This window comes from Elephas maximus, chromosome 10 (genome assembly GCF_024166365.1).
Source record: "Elephas maximus indicus isolate mEleMax1 chromosome 10, mEleMax1 primary haplotype, whole genome shotgun sequence".
Lineage (NCBI taxonomy): Eukaryota > Metazoa > Chordata > Mammalia > Proboscidea > Elephantidae > Elephas > Elephas maximus.
This window is the reverse complement of record NC_064828.1, coordinates 43202359-43223856: the sequence shown is the minus strand read 5'-3', so window position 1 is coordinate 43223856 and position 21498 is coordinate 43202359. Positions and strand designations below refer to the sequence as shown.

Here is a 21498-nt window from a genome sequence, read left to right as displayed (position 1 = left end):
ACCTGTGGGCCAGCCCTGCCTGTGCTGCAGCCTGGAACCCCTCTCTAGGCAGTAATCTGGGCAATCACTGGGCTCACCTTGTTTCGTTTCTCCTCTCAGAGATCATGGTTCTGTGTTGTCTGATATCCAATATCTGAAATCCATTGCTTCTTATATTTTGTATGGTTTCTTAGTCATTTCAAATGGAAGGGTAAATCCTGCCCCTGTTACTTCATCTTAGCCAAAAGTGGAAGTTCACATCTAGCCAATTTTAACAATTATTTTTTGAGGGTTTTAATTAAACTTTCTTTAAAGAATTTAAGCTACATTTATACATTTAATATATTTCATTTTCTTTAAAAATACATCAGTTGTTTGACTAAAACAAAAAGCTTCTTGGGTATTATTGTATCTTATGAAATGGTAATAAATTAAACTCATAAATATGATGAATTGTAAGTTCTCTTAATATTTGCTACTTTTTACAATGTCATTAAAATAGTTTCACGCCTTTTAGTTAAAAATCATAAATCTAGATCAGTTACACAAGTACATGCTTTAAAAATGGAATCACAAGGATAATTTGTTGATACTTAAGTCAGATTATAACATAACTATGGTACTTAAAGTATCAAGTACACAGTGAATATTTCTTAACCTAACACAAAAATATGAGTTCCCTGGGGTTCAATTTACTCCACTCTATTTCTATACTTTATTCAAAGTCTTCCCAGGGTTAAAAGACACTTAGCCACTAAGAAAACAAATTATTTCAAACAATTTGGGGTTGGCATTCCAGTGTCCGAAAGATACTTATTGACCAGAGAAATCCCTGGCAGGAAACCCAAATTAGATTCTTGCCTACAACATTTTATGGGATTCACTGAGCCCTTCTTACAATTGCTAAGTCACTGGAAACTCCACAGCTGCTCCCTCTAAAAGGATAATGTTCCTTAGAATAAAATTGCATATTATTTAATTCTTTCATTATGTACTTATGGCTGGTTGCAACCCATATTAAGTATGTAGTTAACTTCCTTTGCTGCTTAGTTGGTTTTGCATTTCTTTGGCTCTTTTGTTGTTAGGTGCCATCTCGTAGGTTTCACCTCATAGCGACCCTGTGTATAACAGAACAAAACATTGCCCGGCCCTGAGCTATCCTCACAGTCGTTGCTGTCCCAGTCCTGAGCTATCCTCACAGTCGTTGCTGTTTGAGCCCATTGTTGCAGCAGCTGTGGCAATCCATCTCATTAAGGGTCTTCCTCTTTTTCACTGACCCTCTTCTTTACCAAGCATGATGTCCTTCTCCAGGGACTCGTCCCTCCTGATAACATGTCCAAATATGTGAGAAAAAGTCTCGCCATCCTCGCTTCTAAGAAGCATTCTGGGTGGCTCTCAAGATATTTAAATCATCCATTGGATTTTGCATCTCTTCAATGGCTTTGCCTGCCTCTGTGATAGCAACACTCAGGTTATGCTAATGATAGACATGGAGGTTCAAATGATGCCATTAGGATATCTCTGGGCTCTGCATTGCCTTCATTCTCAGACTTCCATGGATGACATCCATAGCCTAGACCTTCTAGTATAAGTCCAGCAGAAAAGAGAGTGGCCCTCTTGTGCCTCTCAGGCACTGACTTCAGGAGTCTAAGTGCCTCTCATTGACTGCGTTTGGCTACTTGTCTATCCCTTAACTAATTATACACACACACATACATACATACATACATAACTCATCAGATATATGGTTTCCCCAAATTTTCTCCCAATCTGTAGGGTATCTTTTTACTTTTTGATAAAGTCTCTTGATGAAAGTATACCCTTTTAATATGCTGTTAGAGTTGGTTTGCTAATATTTCATTGAGGATTTTTGCATCTATATTCATAAAAGATATTGGCTCGTACTTGTGGTTTCCTTGTTTGGCTTTGATATTAGGGTAATGCTGGCTTTATAGAACGAATTAGGAAGTGTTCCCTCCTCTTCTATTTTTTGAAAGAGTTTAAGAAAGATTGGAGCCAGTTCTTTAAATGTTTGATAGAATCCCCAGTGAAGTCACTTGGTCCTGGACTTTTCTTTGTTGGGATATTTTTGATTACTGATTCAATTTCTTTTTATGGAATTGAGATTTTCTGTTTCTTCTTGAGTCAATTTATGTAGTTAATATGTTTCTAGGAATTTGTCTATTTCATCTAGGTTATCTAATTTGTTGGCATACAATTGTTCATAGTGTTTTCTTGTAATTCTTATTTCTGTAGGGTCAGTATAATACCTCCACTTTCATTTCTGATTTTAGCTATTTGCATCATCTTTTTTTCTTTCAGTCTTGCTTAAAGATTTGTTGATTTTATTGATCTTTTCAAAGAACCACTTCTAGTTTCATTTCTTCTATTGTTTTTCTATACTTCATTTATCTCTGCTCTAATCTCTGTGATTTCCCTCCTTCTGGTAGCTTTTGGCTTAGTTTGTTCTTTTTCTAGCTTCTCAAGTTGTAAAGTTAGGTTACTGATTTGAGACCTTTATTCTTTTTTAATGTAGGCATTTACAGCTATAAATTTCCCTCTAAGCACTGCCTTAACTGCATCCCATAAGTTTTGGTATGTTGTGCTTTTATTTTCATTCATCTCTATTTTCTGATTTTACTTTTTATTCCTTCTTTGACTCATTGGTTGTTTAGTAGTGTGCTAAATTTCCACATTATTTGTGTGATTTCAGTTTTCCTTCTGGTTTCATTCCATGAAGGCTGAAATAAGTTTATCGGTCCAGCAACCTCCTATTTTTCCAAAAATTTGCATGGACACCAACTCCTACAGCTTGTGCCCAGCTACTATTTTGAAACACTAGCTTGTACTGGGGGGTGGGGGGGGGGGGGGTGGGGGGTGGGGGGGGCGGTGAGGGTACCAGAAAAAAGCTTCTCCCACTCTTTAGGGATTGCTGTTGTCACTTAATGAAAGCTGCAGTCAATATTTCTCCTTTATTTTTGAAAAAAGTATTTCCCTGAGTAAAGAATTCTAGTTTGACAGTTTCTTTTGGTTCTTTAAAGATGTTGTTCCACTGTCTTTTTGCCTGTATTGTTTTTGACAAGAGATCTGCTGTTCTTTTTATCTTTGTACCTCTGTACTCAATGTGACTTCTCTGATTCCTTTTAAGATTTTCTTTTATTGATTTTAAGCAATTTGAATGTGTTTGGGGTTCACTCAATGTCTCAAAATTTGTGGATTTATACTTTTCATGAACTATGAAAAATTTTCAGCCATTATTTCTTCAAATATTTTTGTTTCCCTTTTCCTCTCTCCTTTGGCTACTTCAAATACACACATGTGTATTAGGCTCCTTGAAGTTGTTCTACTCCACACTGATACTCTGTCCATCTTTTACTTTTTAGTTTTTTTTTCTGTTTCATTTTGCATAGTTTCTGTTGCTGTTCATTAAATTTATTAATATTTAAATTCATTAATCTTTTCTTCTGTACTGACATTAATCTCATCCAGTTCCCCCCCAACCCCATTAAATCTCAGACATTGGGATAATGGCCCCCCCAAAGATGTCCATGTCCTAGTCCTCAGAATGTGTGACTGTGCTGTGTTAAATGATAAGGGAGAAGATGTTGCAGATAGAATTAAGTCAGCTGAATTTAAGATAAAGACACTGCTCTGGAATATCCAGGTGGGCCCAGTGTCCTTCAGTGTGGGCAAGGGAGGCATAGAAGTTAGTGTCAGAGTGAAATGATCAGAGAAAAACCTGACTAGCTATTGCTGGCTTTAAAAATGGAAAGGTACCACAAGCCAAGGAATGTGGGCAGCCTCTAGAAGCTAGAAAATGTATTCTTCTCCAGAGCCTCGACGAAGAAATGCAGCCCTGCCCATACTTTGATTTTAACCCAGTGAGACCCATTTTGGACTTTAATCTCCAGAATTGTAAGATAATTTGTGTTCTGTTAAGCCACGTTTGTGGTAATGTTATAACCGCAATAGGAAATTTATAGAGATATTGAAGGTTTTGCCTAAGTTTGAGTCTTTTTAATGAAATCTACCATGTCTTAACTTCAGTCTTTCCCTTAGCTTTTTGAATGTATGGAATAGTTATAATAACTAGTTTAATGTCCTTGTCTACTAACTTTATCATTGGTGATATGTTTGGTTTAGTTTAAATAGATTTTTATCCTCATTTTGGGTTGTTTTCCTGCTTCTTTGCATTCCTAGTAAGTTTAGATTGGATACAAAATGTGAATTTTACCTTGTTGGGCACTGAATATTTTTGTATTCTTATATTCTTGAGCTTTGTTCTGGGATATGATTGTTTTATCTTTTTTTTTAATCTTACTTTTAAGCTTTATTAGGCTGGATCATAGTGGTGTTTAGGGCTAATTTTTCCCAACTACTAAGGCAAAACATGAATTTTTTATGCAGTTCTCTGTAAATTATTTTTTCCCATTTTGGTTGGCTCTTGATACCACATGAGCTCTGAAGATTGTTCCCTCTAATCCTTTTGGATTATTCTTTTTCCAGCCTCATGTAATTGGTTCACTCACTTGCATTGATCAATTAAAAAACCCCAGCGCCATTGAGTCAATTCTGACTCATAGCGACCCTATAGGGCAGAGTAGAACTGCCCAATAGGTTTCCTCGCATTGATTAATAATTGCTGAATAATAGAGAACCCTCTGCAGATATATATATATAAATACTTGCCTACTGTCTGCAGATATTTTCTAACTTATCTTTGATGTCTGGACACCCTGCAGAACCTTTCCCCAGTTAAAGCTTTTTCTTGTAGAAAGCATCTTGGTTTTTAATACTCAGATTTCATAGAATTTACATATTTCTTGAGAGATATTTAGATGACATTTTTGTATGGAAAACTTATATTTATGTGTCCTAAACTCAATACAACCTTTTAGATGAAATAAAATGATGTCCAAATACAGCTGGTAGAATGTCAGAAGCAGTGTAGAAGTTTTGAAATGCATGATGAATATTGAAATAGAGAAATGTGTGTGTTGAATGTTCATGGTACTGAGAGGCAATGACAGTATCACAGCTGGTACGAACCATTCTCTGCCATTTTGTACTTGTCCTGGATATATTTCCACTGTGCCTTTTATTTTTAGCCTTTTCCCCCTCAACAACAGCAGCAGTAACAGCCCTTTCTTAAAAAAAAAAAAAAAATTGAGAATGTACTGAAGAAATTTATGGAGGAAACAAAGCAGTTTGAGAAAAGTGATTACAGTAGATAAAAATTTCACTGCTTACAAAACAGCTGTTAATAGTCACCGTTCAGCGATCAAGACACCATATATTAAGTATTTCACATCCTAACATGTTAGTTGGAAACCCTGGTGGCGTAGTGGTTAAGTTCTACGGCTGCTATCCAAAGGGTTGGCAGTTCAAATCCGCCAGGTGCTCCTTGGAAACTGTATGGTGCGGTTCTACTCTGTCCTATAGGGCCGCTATGAGTTGGAATCGACTCAATGGCACTGGGCTTGGTTTTGGAACATGTTAGTTGGTTATGTATGTTCATGCATTTTACTGTATCACTAATTCATGTTTTAGGAAATCTGCTGGGAGTTTTCACTTCACATTTAAGGGACCAATTTTCCCATTTGAAATAATGGGTAATATTTCTCAGGGCTTAAGAATATTCTATTTTTATAAGCAGATTACTTACATAAAACAGGAGATACTTGTCATAATTTGAGATAAGTCTAAAAGCTGAGGTCTTTTAGTTTACTTCTGTTTTCTGATGTTTTAGCTTGTTCTCATTCATGGTATCTTCTTTCCATGTGTGTTTAGTTTCTCAAGGTGAGCTCATCATTTTCACTTGAAAATCATTTGTGGTAATTTTTTGAGGACTTTGAGTGAAGGAATATTCTTTAGAGAGGATCTCCATTTCCATCTTCTAGGTATCTAGGGTGTCTACTGCTCTGGGATCCTTGATCAAAGCCCACAGCGTAAGGAATCTTGGACCAGTCACTTGATGTCAATCACGTAGCTTTTGAAGGGCCAGTTTTGGCCAACGCACCCTTGCAATTCCCTTGTTGGGAGGAGGAGACAGGTTTAGTTCTGGCTCACTTGTATATTGAGGTATACTGAGGATGCAACACTTTGAGGTCCTTGCTTCATGGAAGGAGTATGTTCTATTGGACCCACTTTGGGTGAGTCCAGGTCTGTGTTCTGGAGCACATACTTATGTGCACCAAAACAAAAACACAAAGCACCTACAGGCAAGTTCATAGGCTTGGCAAAAGCAGCTTTAGTTCTTCATTTATTTCTCTATTTGCCTCCTCATATTGTCCTCACCATTTTGCCAGCTGTTTGATGCTTTTTAGATTTTAATATATGTTTCATCCAGCAATTTTAGTTTTTTTTTAAATTACTGGTAATGTAAAGTCCAGAACTTTTATTTTCGTCTCATTGTTTTCTGTGTAGTGGCCTCCCAAAATTTCCTGTAGAATCTCTGGAATTCAGGTAAACTGGACTGCTTATAGCTAATGTCTCTTGTCTTTTTAAAACACAAATGGGGTAATGCCTTAAAATACTATAAATTCTTAAAATGTTTAATGAGTTTTTTTTTTTCTCCCTCCTTGAGGTAGATGTTTAGTTACATTTGATGTAAGAATTTTTCAGGCTTTAATTATTGGTACTATGGAATTTTGGGGTCCCTAAGTGGTGCAAATGTTACTGTGCTTGGCTGCTGATTGAAAGGTTGGAGGTTCTCGTCCACCCAGTGGTACGACTAGAAGAAAGGCCTGGCAGTCTACTAAAAAATCAGCCATTGAAAAACCCTATGGAGCACAGTTCTACTCTGACACACATGGGGTTGCCATAAGTCAGAGCTGACTCACTGGCAACTACTTTCCTAATGAGACTTTAGTACCCTGGTTACACTTTTTGTCTGTATTGAAATGTATTAAAATTTTTGTTTCCTAAAGAAAATCTGAACTCCAACCCAAAATTCCTTCTTTCAACCCATATTCAGGTGGAGGTGGGAGGTTTTCTGTTCTACGACTGTGTTCTTTTTAGGCTTTTCATTTTCCAGGCATATAGTTTTCCTTTTAACTGGCTACATAGGATAGATGTGTTCTACATCACTAAAAAAAAGACCAAAAAACCAAAAAACCAAACCCAGTGCTGTTGAGTTGATTCCGACTCATAGCGGCCCTCTAGGACAGAGTAGAACTGCCCCATAGAGTTTCCAAGGAGCGCCTGGCAGATTCAAACTGCTGACCCTTTGGTTAGCAGCCGTAGCACTTAACCACTATGCCACCAGGGTTTCCCTCTACATCACTTACAGATACTTTAAATTTTATCCCAGGATTAAGTCAGATTAGCAGAGCACTCTCAAACTAGATTTTTCTTGACCTGTGCTTTGGTAGGTTGGCATTGGCTCACGGAGGGTGAGGCTGAAAGAAACAGTCCTGTGAATCACTGTTGATGTACCTGTTGTTAGCATGTTGTCTATAACAGTACAGATCCTTCTTGAAGGCGCTCATTAGGAGGAAAAGCTCCCTGGCCTGCATAATCAATCGGAATGGTTTTTTCTTTGGAGAAATTGGCTTGCTTTTACCTATTTTCTAGAACTTTATGGTATAAATGCTTTGTATCTGTCCATCCCAGATCTTGTTAGTGTGTGACTGTGACCACTGTATTAAGGAGGGATTTTACATAGGTGTGCCAGGGGAAGGGGGGACATTAAAGTGGCTCTAAAATCCACCTTAAAATCTAGAGAAACCTGGGAAATTAACAAACAATAAGGAGGTGGCTATGCAGTATTGATTAAAATGCATATAGGTAGGTGATCTGTGAACCAGTCGAGTCACCTATGTATTTCTATTCTTAACTTTTCACCAGTTTCAATCATAACCTATTGTTATTATATTGCTATTTCAGCATTATATTCAGATAGAAATTTCCTTCTTTCCAAAGTACTTTCTTACCCTGTTGTCAAACATAACAGGAGAGAAAAATGTACAATTTAAGAAATTTATTTCTGAAATGCTTTATTCTTTTAATCAGTATACATTATATTAAGTATAGAATTTCCTGAAAAATTATCAAATAACTAAGTTTCACTGTTAGGACATTATTATGGAGAAGGAAACATCTGGCTCTTTTTACACTTATCCAAGTTCCAAGTAGATTATTCTCATATTTAGGTTCTTCTGTATTATTTCTGTCCAAGTTGGGACAACTAAAACAAAACAAAAAAATACAATCATTCATGTAACTTTTTTTTTGAAATCACAAAATCAGCTTATACACTCAAACACTGTGAACATTTTCCTCATGGTCAGCTTATACATTCAAACACTGTAAACATTTTCATCATGGTGGAACCGAGGTTTCCTATTCTATTTACTGGTTTCTATCATTATTCTAAAAAAAAAAAAAAAAAAAAAAAATTTTTTTTTTTTTTTTAGAATAATGATAAAAGTTTATTTAACGATCACTAGCTCAAAATCTTTTTATTTTTTAGCTCAAATGTTTAACATTCGTAGGTATTTTGAAACTAAACAGTAATAAACATTATAGCAAAGAAATGTATAAACATCACAGGTGAAAGATACTAAGTCATGAAAACAAAAACCCTGGGAATAAGGTAATTGTTAAAAAGCATAAAGATTGGAAAGAAAGATGTAAAACCATTTCTATTTGTGGATGATATAAGTGTTTACGTAGTGAATCTTAAGGAATCTACAAAACTACTAGACTTAATAAGTGAATTTAGCTAGGTACAAAGATATAAGATTAATATACAAAAATCAATTGTGTTCTTTCTAATTAAAAAAAAAAACCCATTGCTGTAGAGTCGATTCCGACTCATAGTACCCTATAGGACACAGGAGAACTGACCCATAGGGTTTCCAAGGAGCGGCTGGTGGATTTCAACTGTCAACCTTTTGGTTAGCAGCCATAGCCCTTAACCACTATGCCACCAGGATTTCCATATATCTAATAGCAAACTGAAAAATGAAATTAAAAACATTTTAATAATTATGTAAAAATCATAAAATGCTTAAGAATAAAATATTAAAGTACAAAGACCTCTATACTGAAAACTACTATTAAGGATTCTGAAAGGTCTGAGATTGTACCCTGCTTGCCGCAGTTTCATGGGTGCTGGCATAGGACAAGAAACTCCTGGGTCAGGGACACAGGGCTTTGTTACACACAGCAATGGCAGTTACACCAATTCCCTGAGTCCCAGTTCCCATAGGGCAAGATGAAGAGGGCCAGGTGTTGCCTGCACACATAGTGGGATGAATTACAGGAAAAAAATTCTGAGCTTAGAGAACTCAAATTTTTTTATAATAGGCAGTATGCCTGTCTAATCGTTGCCTTTTGCTCTCTTCTAAGGCTGCTTGTGATGTAAACATTCTCAAAAAGACAGTCTAGAACAAAGGCAGTCAGTGCCTAAGCTTGCAAGATGTACAGAAACACAAGATGATGGAAAATTGTCTCCCCCAAAATACAAAACACTGTTGAGAGAAATTAAAGATCTAAATAAATGAAGATATATACCATGTTCACGTACAATTTCAATTTTCCCCAATTGAGCTATACATTTCCTGCAATCCCAACATTAATCTCACTAGACTTTTTTTTGGATAAAAATTAGCCAAGATGATTGTAAAATTTCTGTGGAAATATAAAGGACCTACATACCACACTGTTCAATAAAGCAGTTCCTAATGACATATGGCCGTCTTAAAATGAAGCTAAAAATTCAGTGCCTCAGTCCTACAGTCATGTTTCAAGTGCTCAAAATCCGTACGTGGATAAATAGCTACCGCACTGAACAGTGCAGACATAAACCATTCCATCATCACACAAAGTTGTACTAAACAGTACTAACCTGGACTAGCCAAACAAATCTTGAAAAAGTTGACAAAGCTGAAGAACTTATACTACCTGACTTCAAGACTTAGACTGTATAGGTTTATACATTGTATAGCTTTATAGTGGCACTGGCAAAAGCATGACAAATCAATGGGACATAAAAGAGTTTTGAAATAGATTCACACTTATATTGTAATTTGGTTTTCAACATCACCACCAAAGCCATCCAATGGGGAAAAGAAAGTCTTTTAAATTAATGGTGCTGGAATAACAGGGTATCTGGATATTCATAATAGGATATCTGGATATTCATAGGAGAAGTAAATGAACCTTGACTCCCATTTCAAAGGATACTAAAAAATCAGCTGGATACCAGACCTAAACATAAAAGCTCAATCAACAAAGGTGTTTAGAAGAAAACTTCTCAATCAAAAGACATCATTAAAAAATAAATATATAATCCACAGACTTGGAGAAAATTTCTGCAAAACACGTATCTGACAGAGGGGTGGTATTCAGGATGTATAAAGAACTTCTTATAAACTACGCAATAAAAGAAATGGGCAAAAGATTTGTACAGACATGTCAAAAAAGAAGAAATACAAATGGCCAATTAGTGCATCAGAAAGGGTTTAGCATCATTTAAGTAAATGCAAATTAAAACCAGGATGAGATACCATCAGGCATCTACTAGTATGGCTAAAATTGAAAAGATTAATAGGGGTTTAGGTTACTCAAGTATACATATACATCTGGCAAAACTCAGGGAATGTAAACTTAAGATTTGTATATTTTATTGTTGTAAATTTACGTCCAAGGGGGGAAAAAAAACCTGAACAAATAATGAACTCTATGATATTCATGCTGAAATATTAAGGGAGAAATACACTGATGTCTGTGATTTACTCTGAAGTTAATAAAGTTGGATTGATAGATTGATTGAAGGATGGATAAATGGAAAGGTAATTTGTAAAGTACAGTTAAATGTTAATGGGGAATGTACAAATGTTCACTAAAAATCCTCTTCAACTTTTCTGTATATTTGAAATTATAATAAAATGTTGGGGGGAAAGCAAATAAAAAAAAAATCATCTTAATGAGAACATAATGCAAAGTATCAGGACAGAATGCAGTATTCCTTGAAAAAAGACTCTAACCCAGAGAAAAACTAAGTACAAATATCACTGGGTCACTAAATTACAAGGTTAAAGATAAAAGAACCCCATAATAGGTGTAAGGAAGTGGTACAAGAGAACCAATGGTCAAAACACTAAAAACAAGGACAGGCTGCAGCTGTGATTTTATGGCAGCCAAGGCAAAGGTGAGTGGACATTACTGGGCAGGCTCCTGGGCATCCCAGTTCGTCAAAACTGAAGAAAGTGAGGGCCAGTATAATTGAGAACATTAGCAGAACAAAACTAAAAGAATAGGTAGACTCTTTGTATGCCCCTCAGCTGCTGCTTTCATTAATTTTCAGGGTAAATGTAATACCACTGTTACCAGCTGAACACTTACCATTCCAAGAAAGTTGCTTAATTTCTCAGCCCCAGTTTGTGACATGCTTGGCAAAGATATACATGTAGACAGTAGATAAGGAAATGCTGAATTGAATTTTAACTAATGGAGTAAAATACTTTCATTTTAACTTTTCTGAAATTACCTTTTTCTGGAGGTTTAGGACATGATGTTATTCTTAAGAGTTTTCTTTACAGTTGTACAGGAAAAATATCGACAGCAACGTGAAGTACATCAAGAGAAACAAACTAAAAAAGGTACACTTCACCTGTTTTATGAACTGTGTAGCATTAAAAAGCTCACTGCAGCCATATAAAACATGTTTGCCTTGTTTCCCCTGTAAATCAGAGACAGAATTCAGAGACAAGTAATATTTTCAATATTCCCAAGAAGGTGCATTATACATAACAGGAAATTTTTGTTATTCACACAAAAAAATTTTTTTGGTGGGTGGGGAGTGGCTACTGGATTTTCAGTGTCTATCCTAATTGCATGTGATAAAGGGGAGTAAAGTAGTGACATGGGCATAGGATTTTTTTTTTTTTAATAGCACACTCCATGGTGCTATTTCCTATTACACTAAAGGTAGAAATTATAGTAAAGAAGGGAAAGAAAGCACAGGAAAACATCAGGGGTGCAGCTCCTGGTTTCCCATCTCAGTCCACAGGACATGCTTCATCTTCTGATCCTGAACCACCAAGATCTATACAAGATACTGCAGTCTCAGGGGAGTCTAGTTATCCAATGAGGGGTCTTTTATATCCCTCTGGTCACACAGCCAAAACCAGCTCCATGACCGAGTTCTATAGCAGAAACCAAGAGCATAAAACAGAAACCAGGTGCAAACTAGCAATCTGCACATTTTCTATGCACAACACTGGTAAGCTAGTGCAAGCTCTTCCCTGCTGTACCATGCCTCTTCCTTTATTAAAGCCTTATGCGAGTCCACCTTCTTCAGGCTCGAAGTCCTTGAAAGTATCTGACTGTATAACTGCTGCAGTTCATTTGCCTTCCGTTTACTGTACTTTAAACATAATTCAGCTGTTCTGATGATCCAAGATCGTTAACTTCAGTGATGTTTATAGAAACTAGTAAGTACCAGGAGACTGCCCCTACATTTTTATGGTGCATCATTCAATGTTAAAATAGTAGTTGTAATTTATTAAATTCTGAATGCCATAATGCTCATTAATGTAAAGTGGAAAAACAAGGATTACAAAATGTCATTCTAACAGCTAATTCTGCTGCCCCTACATTTTAAATGACCTCTTTGCTCTTCAAGCTACACTTTTTCCTTCACTATCAGTTTACTTAGCTGTCTGTCATTCCTGTCAGCTTGAATAGCACCCCACGTTTAACAAGCTACACCTCTAATGCTCCCATTTTCTGAAAAAAGACATGCTAAGTTTGCGAGAAGTATGTTGTTGCTTTAAGTAAACAGAATAGGAATAAAGTATGTATTTTTCAGGTAAATGAGTTCTATAAATCATTTCATCGTGGAGACTTTTTTGGAAGAGGAGCTTATCTAATGTCTCTAAGTGTTTAAGTAAAAGCTAGATAACTGCAAAGTACATTCCAATAATATGTTATTTTCCAGATCAGGTGCAATTTTAGGTCAGAAATGACTGATCGGAGTAGGAAAAACAATGAACATGTGGGCATTTCCCTAGATGCAGAATTTTTTTTTTTTAACTGCTTCTTACAAAAGAGGCTGGTTATGTATAAGAACCAGGACAGCCACCAGAGAAGGCTAATATTCTAAAGACATAGAGCCACTGTGACACATCACATGATCGAAGAATAAAAAGGCCAAAATATACCTTTATGTAGTCAACAAGATTTTGATACTCAATGTAGTTGCCTCCTCCTACCACAAAAACAATTGCCTAAAAATTCAAACGGTAAAAACAAAAAAGGAAGGTTGAATCAGACAGTTAGATTGAAACAGTACTTTTACCTTTCATACAGGTCCCTATGAGTTGGAACTGACTCAACAGCAATGCATTGGGTTTTTAGTCTTGCCTGTTCTACATATGAGGTAGTAAGATACTAGCTAGTAAAAGGTGCCTGGTGCTACTTCAATTAAGAAATCTGTTTGCAAAAGAAGTCTATAATTTTTAATTTCTAACATCTACTCAGTGGTAAGGAACCCCTGGTGACATAGTGGTTAAGGGCTACAGCTGCTAACTAAAACGTCGGCAGTTCAAATCCACCAGGCGCTCCCTGGAAACCCTATGGGGCAGTTCTACTCTGTCCTATGGGGTCGCTATGAGTCGGAATCGACTCGACGGCAGTGGGTTTTTTACTGGGTGGTAAAAGGAGCTCTGGTGGTGCAGTGATTAAAGCGTTCAGCTGCCAATGGGAAGGTCTCGTCGGTCAGAATCCACCAGCCTCTCTGTAGGAGAAAGAGGTGTGGCAGTCTACTTCCATAAAGATTTATAGCCTTGGAAATCCTACGGGGCAGTTCTACTCTGTCTTATAGTATTGCTGTGAGTCAAAATCAACTCACTGGCAGCGGGTTTGGTTTTTGGTATTGAGCTATAAAGAGTAATTACATTCTTTGATTAATAGCAAATCCGAACGGCTTTCTCAAAAGGGCATTTCTGATTTGAGTTATTTTGAAGGCAGGAAAAATAGAAATCTAGCAATAATATAATTTCCAATGTATGTTATTTACTGTATTAATTTTCACTGAGAAATGTCTTTGCATTTCAAATGAAAACGAGTCATGATAACTTCAAAGGTATTTGGAATCCAATTTTACAAAGAGGTCTCATACATATAAAGCTCTTCCATTATATGGATACACCACACTTTGTTTATACATTTGTCAGTAGAGGGGCATTTGGGTTGTTTCCACCTTTTGGCTATTATGAATAATACTGCTATAAAAATTCATAAATAAGAGTTTGTGGACATATGTTTCATTACCCTTAGGTATATACCTAAGTGGAACTGCTGGGTCATATGGTAAAGTCATTAACACTCTGATATATGCAGATGACACAACCTTGCTTGCTGAAAGTGACGAGAACTTGAAGCACTTACTGATGAAGATCAAAAGACCACAGCCTTCAGTATGGGTTATACCTCAACATAAAGAAAACAAAAATCCTCACAACTGGACCAAAAAGCAACATCATGATAAAGGGAGAAAATATTGAAGTTGTCAAGGATTTCATTTTACTTGGATCCACAATCAACACCCATGGAAACAGGAGTCAAGAAATCGAAGGATGTATATTGCATTGGGCAGATCTGCTGCAAAAGACCTCTTTCAAGTGTTAAAAAGCAAAGATGTCACTTTGAGAAATAAGGTGGGCCTGACCTAAGCCATGTTATTTTCAATCACTTCATATGCATGTGAAAGCTAGTCTATGAGTAAGGAAGACTGAAGAAGAATTGATGCCTTTGAATTATGGTACTGGTGAATACTGAATATACCATGGACTGCCAGAAGAATGAGCAAATCTGTCTTGGAAGAAGCACAGCCAGAAAGCTCCTTAGAAGCGAGGATGGGGAGACTTCATCTTACACACTTTGGACATGTTATCAGGAGGACCAGTCCCTGGAGAAGGGTATCATGCTTGGTAAGGTAGAGGGTCAGCGAAAAAGGGGAAGACCCTCAACGAGATGGACTGACATGGTGGCTGCAACAATGGGCTCAAAACATAGCCATGATTGCGAGGATGGTGCAGGACAGGGTCACTATAAGTTGGAACTGACTTGAAGGCACCTAACAATATCCTAGTGTGTGTGAAGCAGTGTCTCATTATGGTTTTGATTTGCATATCCTTGACGACAAATATGTTGAGCATCTTTTCATGTGCTTATTGGCCATTTGTCTTCCTTTAAGAAATGTCTATTTAAATCTTTTGCCCATTTTTAAATTGGGTTGTAACAGCTCTTATAAATTCTAGGTTCAAGTCCCTTATCAGATAGATGGATGATCTACAAATATTCCATTTATGGGTTGTCTTTTGACTCTCTTGATAGCATCTTTTGATGCATAGAAGTTTTACATTTTGATCAACTCTAGTTTATCTATTTTTTTCTTTTTTTTTACTTATACTTTTGGTGTCTTATCTAAGAAACCACTGCCAAATCCAAGGTCGTGAAGATTTATACCTACGTTTTTTCTAAGGGTTTTATAGTTTTAGCTCTTACATTTAGGTCTTTGGTACATATTGAGTTAATATTTGTGTATGATGTAGGGTAGGGGTCCAAATCTATTCTTGTAAGCCTAAGTAATTTTATAAATCAGGAAAATACAGTTGCTAAGAATAATTTTTTGAAATAGAATCTTGGATGCATTCAAGATTCATCAAGGACCTTGACAAATTCAAGATTACCAAATACTAATTATAAAAAATTAATTATAAAAAAACCATGTTTAGGCAAAAATATTCCTAAAGACTGCTTGGTCATCTTTTCTTCTTTCCTTTCTAGAGACAGAATTTCCAGATGGTACTTACCTCTTGGAATGGATTTTTGTTCCTTGGCACTGAGCTGTAACAAAGAAAAAATGCACTGAAAATTTCACCCATGGCTTTTCTTATGGATAGAACAGGTATGGGAAATACAAACACATAGACTTGTATTAGATAGGTATTTACAATTCTGCCTCCTTTACCTTCTTAGGAGGATGGATCCTTTTGTTTTGCTGAGCAAGGTAGTAAACTCGATGCAGAGGAAGAAGCTACAAGAGTTAGATGTTTTAGTGTCTAAAAGGGAATGGAGTTACCTATTGACTTTAAAATAAAATTCTAGAAGACAGAGAAGGATAGGGAAAGATGGAGCCGCAGCTCCCATTAGAAGTAGAACTCTGGGTATAGATGAGTTAAGAATAATACATGTATGGGAAGGATAACATCAACTTAGGAAGGGAAAGGGGAAACGAGAAGAGGGATTTGCATTTTGCTGTAGCTTGTTATTTATTATGTATCTATCATTTTATATTGATATTACATGTTATACATAATAAACATAATATGTAATATACATACTTAAAAAAAACCTCCTCAGCATCCAAGAAATATTTCCAATAAAGGCATTTTTCAAAGCTTTTGCAAGTCAGATTTATATTTATTTTGAGTGCTAGGATAGGCTGTACAGTGTGACTTACAAGGACAACTTAGATTTTTCCTCACAAGTAATTTTTGAAAATCTCAACCAAGAGGAGAGAGCTATTGTAACCTCCCTTAATTATTCATAAGCTGATTACATAGTTTTATCACCTTTTCCTCATTTCTGTGGCCTGTCTGCTTATTTCATATAAAAGGCTTTCGAAGCCCAACTGATTAAAATACCTCATTAGCATTTAACACCCCTCTAGAATGCTTTAAGTTCCTGTAAAAGTAGACATGGAATGAGGAAAGGTGAGACTTAAAAAATAGTATGGTATTACTAGTTATTAATAACTACGATTTAATTGTGATATTATAGCTCAGGAGAAGGCTGAGTTTGTTACAAATGAAACTCCAAGCTCATTTGTTGTCAATACTAATGTTCCTCATTATCATACATAAACTACATATACGATTCAAAGAGTTTTTAAGTTACCAAGAAGCAAAATATATTTATTTGTTAGTTATATGTAAACACAAGGAAGGAAGAAAGTGTAAGCTGGAGAATATCAATATAGGACAAGATAAGAGTTGTTATATTACATAAGAAGAAAAGAGTAGAAGCAAGGAAGAGGAAAACCTAGGAGATTAAATTAACCAAAAGCTTTGCTGACATCTATATTCTTTTTAAATAGCTTTATTGAGATAACGCATATACCACAAAATTCACTGTTTTAACAGAGTCGTACTACCATCACCACTGCATTTTCAAAGCATTTTTATCACCCCGCAAAGAAACCCTGTACTCATCAGCAGTCTCTCCCTATCCCTCCCTTCTGTAATTTATTCTTGCCAGTTTCCTGCCAGTGCAGCTGCTGTTCCAACTTTGGTAGTATTTCTGGTAAGTTCAGAAAAGAGGATAATCTTGTTATATTACTAAAAAACAACCTAATAATCAACTGTCTAGTGGTCGGATGCTTGGTCCTGACTACATACAATGATGTGAAAGCTTGGAATCGAGCAAAGACAAAGTTCTAAAGATTCTAAACATAACGTATAGACAGGAAACCAGCTGTATCCAAGTTTTAGTGCTAGAAACAATCATTCAAGAAGTTTTTTGTTGTAAGCTATTTTTCTGTATCACTATTAATTAAATCTTGAGAAATAATATGCATGATAACGTTAACAAAGAACACCTTACCATACCATGTTTGTCATTAAATACAGAAATTATAGAATGTTTCAATGCTATAAACTGTTGTTTACAGTAATGGTTCCCAGGGTCTTAGATTTTATGGACCAGTTAAAATAAAAAAAACCAGTCCAACAGAAAGCTCTCTCATCTTTTCATTTGGTCAATAAGAATATTCAAGTAAAAATATACATATTATTCAATCCCTCTACCTCCCACTTAGTTTGTAATACATTATTTCCCCCGTCTGAGAGAGATAAACATAATATTTATAGATAAGCATTTCTGTACCTATTTGGAAGGACAAATACCAAAATGTTAAGTATAATTACCACAGTTTTCTATATAATTTGAATTTTTAATAATGAGCAGTTACTGTTTTATACTAAAAACAAATTATTTTCATTCCTGGGTTTGGGGAGAGAAACCCATAGCAGATTACATTACAAAAGATAAAAGCTGCTTACCTGTCATTGCCCCGTAGCATTTTAGGATCAAAATATCTGTAGTCATCTGTTTCCTATTTAAAAAAAAAAAAAAAAAAAATTTACCATGGCTATGGAATTTCCTCCTTAGAAAGTCACAATTTACCTTAAAAACCCATTGCCGTCGGGTCGATTCCGACTCATAGCAACCCTATAGGACAGAGTAGAACTGCCCCATAGAGTTTCCAAGGAGTGCCTGGTGGATTTGAACTGCGGACCTTTTTGGTTAGCAGCTGTAACTCTTAACCACTATGCCACCAGGGTTTCCAAAATTTAGAGTATATTATTTTAATAAATCTATCAACTTTGTACAATGTACAACCACCATTTACTGAAAGCATTATTCTAAGTGCTTTATGTGGATTAACTCAAGTAATCCCAATAACACTCCTATGAGGTAGTTCCTATTGTTGTCCTCATTTTTCAGATGGACAATTTGGAGTACAGAAAGGTTATGTAACTCCACCAAGGTCACTTAACTAGTAAGTGGGGGGACTGTAAGACTTGAACCCAGGCAGTCTAGTTTCAGTGCCCAAGCTCTTAACTACTATGCTAAAATGCTTCTTGAAAACATACCTGTTTTATAAGCCTGAAAATAGCCAAAGTACAATGTAACAAATTTTTTTTAGAATTTTATCTTTTTATGTCTATGATTTTACTGAATATACAGAGGTTCACAATCTTTCCTATCTAAAACCTTTGGAGTTAGATATATTTTGGAATTAAAAAAAAAATTTTAGATAGGCAATGTCATGCATATACTGTATATAAGGTAACACTCCTAGTGGGCAGCACCCCATCACCTAACGGGTTAATATTTCTGCAGGTAAATATATGAATATTACCAACATAGAGCAGGATAAATAAAAATTATAAAGAGCCTCAACTTGAGTTCAGGTCAGGTTTTGCCACCAACTATGCTTTAAAAAATCTTTTAGGTCTCAGAGTCCTTTGTATTTCACCAGTTGTGGGTAATACACTATGCATGTCTTGCCACTGTCCTGTACCCAATGATGGACACTGCCAATCAATCACAGCACTCTCAGTGAGCCCAAATTAGTACCAGAATCCTTCAACACACTGCTACAGAAAACTGCTACCTGCCACACTGAGAAGGCAAGATGAAACCATGAAACTTATCTCCTGTCTTGCCTTAATCCCTTTCTTTCAGCTTATTCAATTGGAGAAAAGTAGTAAGAATGCATTGAGAATTAGGTTATAACATTTTTAAAACCTCTGAGACAACATAAGGTCAAGATTACTAACTAGTCTAACCTAGAACTTAGTATACTTTACTAATGTATTTTCCTAACCTCTTTAGAGCCTCCAAATCAACTTGTTCATCTGGGGACACGATGGGGTAAGGGAGAGAGCAAGCAGCTTGCCTCACCAAAGAGGCAGATGAAGAAATGCTGTCAAAGCAGAAAAAATCTACTTTTCCTAATTAAAAAAAAAAAAAAAATATATATATATATAGCAATGCACTTTCAGTTATAAAGTGAAAGTCAATTCAGTAGAGTTGATAAGTGAACTTTCACAATTCAGAGAAACATAGTGATCTTAGTAAGACTCACAATTTAACCATCCGTCTGTTCATGACAGAGAAATGCTGTGGAAGGAATGTGTATGTTAAAATGAGCACTAGGTAGAAATACAGGAGTAGCAGGTTTTAGTGCCAATTCTGTTACCAAAAATAGTGTGACTTGGTAAAAGTCACTTAACATCTCTTGGTTTCATCTCCTTCATTGTCAAAATGATTGTTTCTTTAAGCCTGGGCTTTGAACCAGTTCGAACTGGTTCTCTCATGGCCAACTAAGCAAAACTGGAACTGACCTGAATTTTTAAAATTTGGGTGAACAGGAAAAATTACAGGTTGAAGTCCTGGAATGGGAGACTTGGAAGGAGGCATAGTGGGCACTTTCAGGAGCCTGATATGGAAGGTTGGATTTTTGGTAGGTCTGTGGAGAGCAACACACAGTCAAAGCCGGGCAGTTGGCCACCATCTTTGAGCACAGCACAGCAATTATTGACTGTGCTGGTCAAGAGATTTGGTTACTATGCAACATGCATGCTGCCTTTGTTTTCTAAGAGGGATTTTAGGTTTCTAGCAGGGCTCTGACCTATAATTTTTCTGGCTCCAGTTATCACTGCAGTTCACCATTTTAAAAATTTGGGTCTGTTCTGGTTTCACTTTGCTGATCATGCCTGAACCGGGAAGAACTGGTTCGAAACCCTGCTTTAAGCTTCTTTTTATGATTCCATGAAGGGTATGGATTTTGCCCTAATCAATATAGCATAAACCAAAAAACCAAACCCAGTGCCGTGAAGTTGATTCCAACTCATAGAGACCCTATAGGGCAGAGTAGAACTGCCCCACAGAGTTTCCAAGGAGTGCCTGGCGGATTCGAACTGCCGACACTTTGGTTAGCTGCCATAGCACTTAACCGCTACACCACCAGGGTTTCCTCAATATAGCATAGTGGTTAAAAATGTGGCCTGTGGTAAAAATCGTAGCTCTGACATTTAAGTAGCTATGTGCCCTTAGGCAAATTAATTGACCTCATTGTGCCAGTTTCCTCAACTATAAAATAATAATAGTAATAATACCTTTCTCAGGGGGCTCTAATGAGGACTAATGAGATACTGTGTGGAAATGTTCTGATTAAGTATCTGGCACATAGGAGGTACGCAGTAGCTGGTAGCTACTATCATTATTATTGTTGTTACTACTTTTCATCTCAACTTCCAAAGACTAGGAACAGTAACGAAATATTCTAAACTTCCTTACCCCTGTAAATTTGGTATCACTCCGTCCAAAATTTTGCATTTATTGGTATTTTCAACCTTTATTATTGTTAGGGATACTATATTACTGTCAGGGATGCTATATTCCACAAGTTTACTGCCTATTCGAAGCACTATTCTTTAAGACATTAGCCATAAATGCACACCTCTCTCAAGCTTTTTAAGAAAATCTCCCTTGTTCAAATATTCAAAGAGGTAGTCACAAAATGTAACACTACTACATTGTATATACCACCTTATTTATATCACTTTCCAGATGGAGGAATCCTAATCCTTTTTAGCTTATCATCATAAACAATTTTCCCATTCTCTGTATAATTATCATTATCCTTTTGGGGATGTTTTATTACATTATATATTTTCACATGGGCAAAAAAAAAAAATTGTTTTTGTTTATTTCCTTTCATGTTATTATAATCATGTATTAACAATTACAGAAAATGTTACATTAATCTGAAGATTCTCTTCTCTTTCTTAGCCTGGAATCTTAAGGTGCACTGAAAGTCTATAGTGATACAATCAACCTAAACTAGGGTTTGGATGTGGGCAGGATCTTGGTGCCTTTCTCGATTCCAGACTCTTGTGACACTAACCACCCTCTAGTTGCCACAGTAACACA

General features: G+C 36.2%; 1 protein-coding gene across 2 annotated transcripts in view; it reads right to left on the bottom strand.

The window, feature by feature from the left end:
• Nucleotides 1-7968: 7968 nt before the first annotated feature.
• The window catches only part of SCFD1 (sec1 family domain containing 1), an 88500-nt gene continuing 74970 nt past the window's right edge, over nt 7969-21498 (bottom strand). The window contains exons 21-25 of one of the 2 annotated variants that reach the window (XM_049897648.1): nt 18057-18109; nt 15807-15840; nt 13152-13217; nt 11600-11668; nt 7969-8167 (exon numbers count right to left, since the gene is read on the bottom strand). In XM_049897648.1, coding sequence (XP_049753605.1) covers nt 8144-8167; nt 11600-11668; nt 13152-13217; nt 15807-15840; nt 18057-18109 — 246 coding nt within the window. In that variant the 3' untranslated portion in view covers nt 7969-8143. The remainder of the gene's footprint in view (nt 8168-11599; nt 11669-13151; nt 13218-15806; nt 15841-18056; nt 18110-21498) is intronic. The other variant, XM_049897647.1, reaches the window with a different exon arrangement.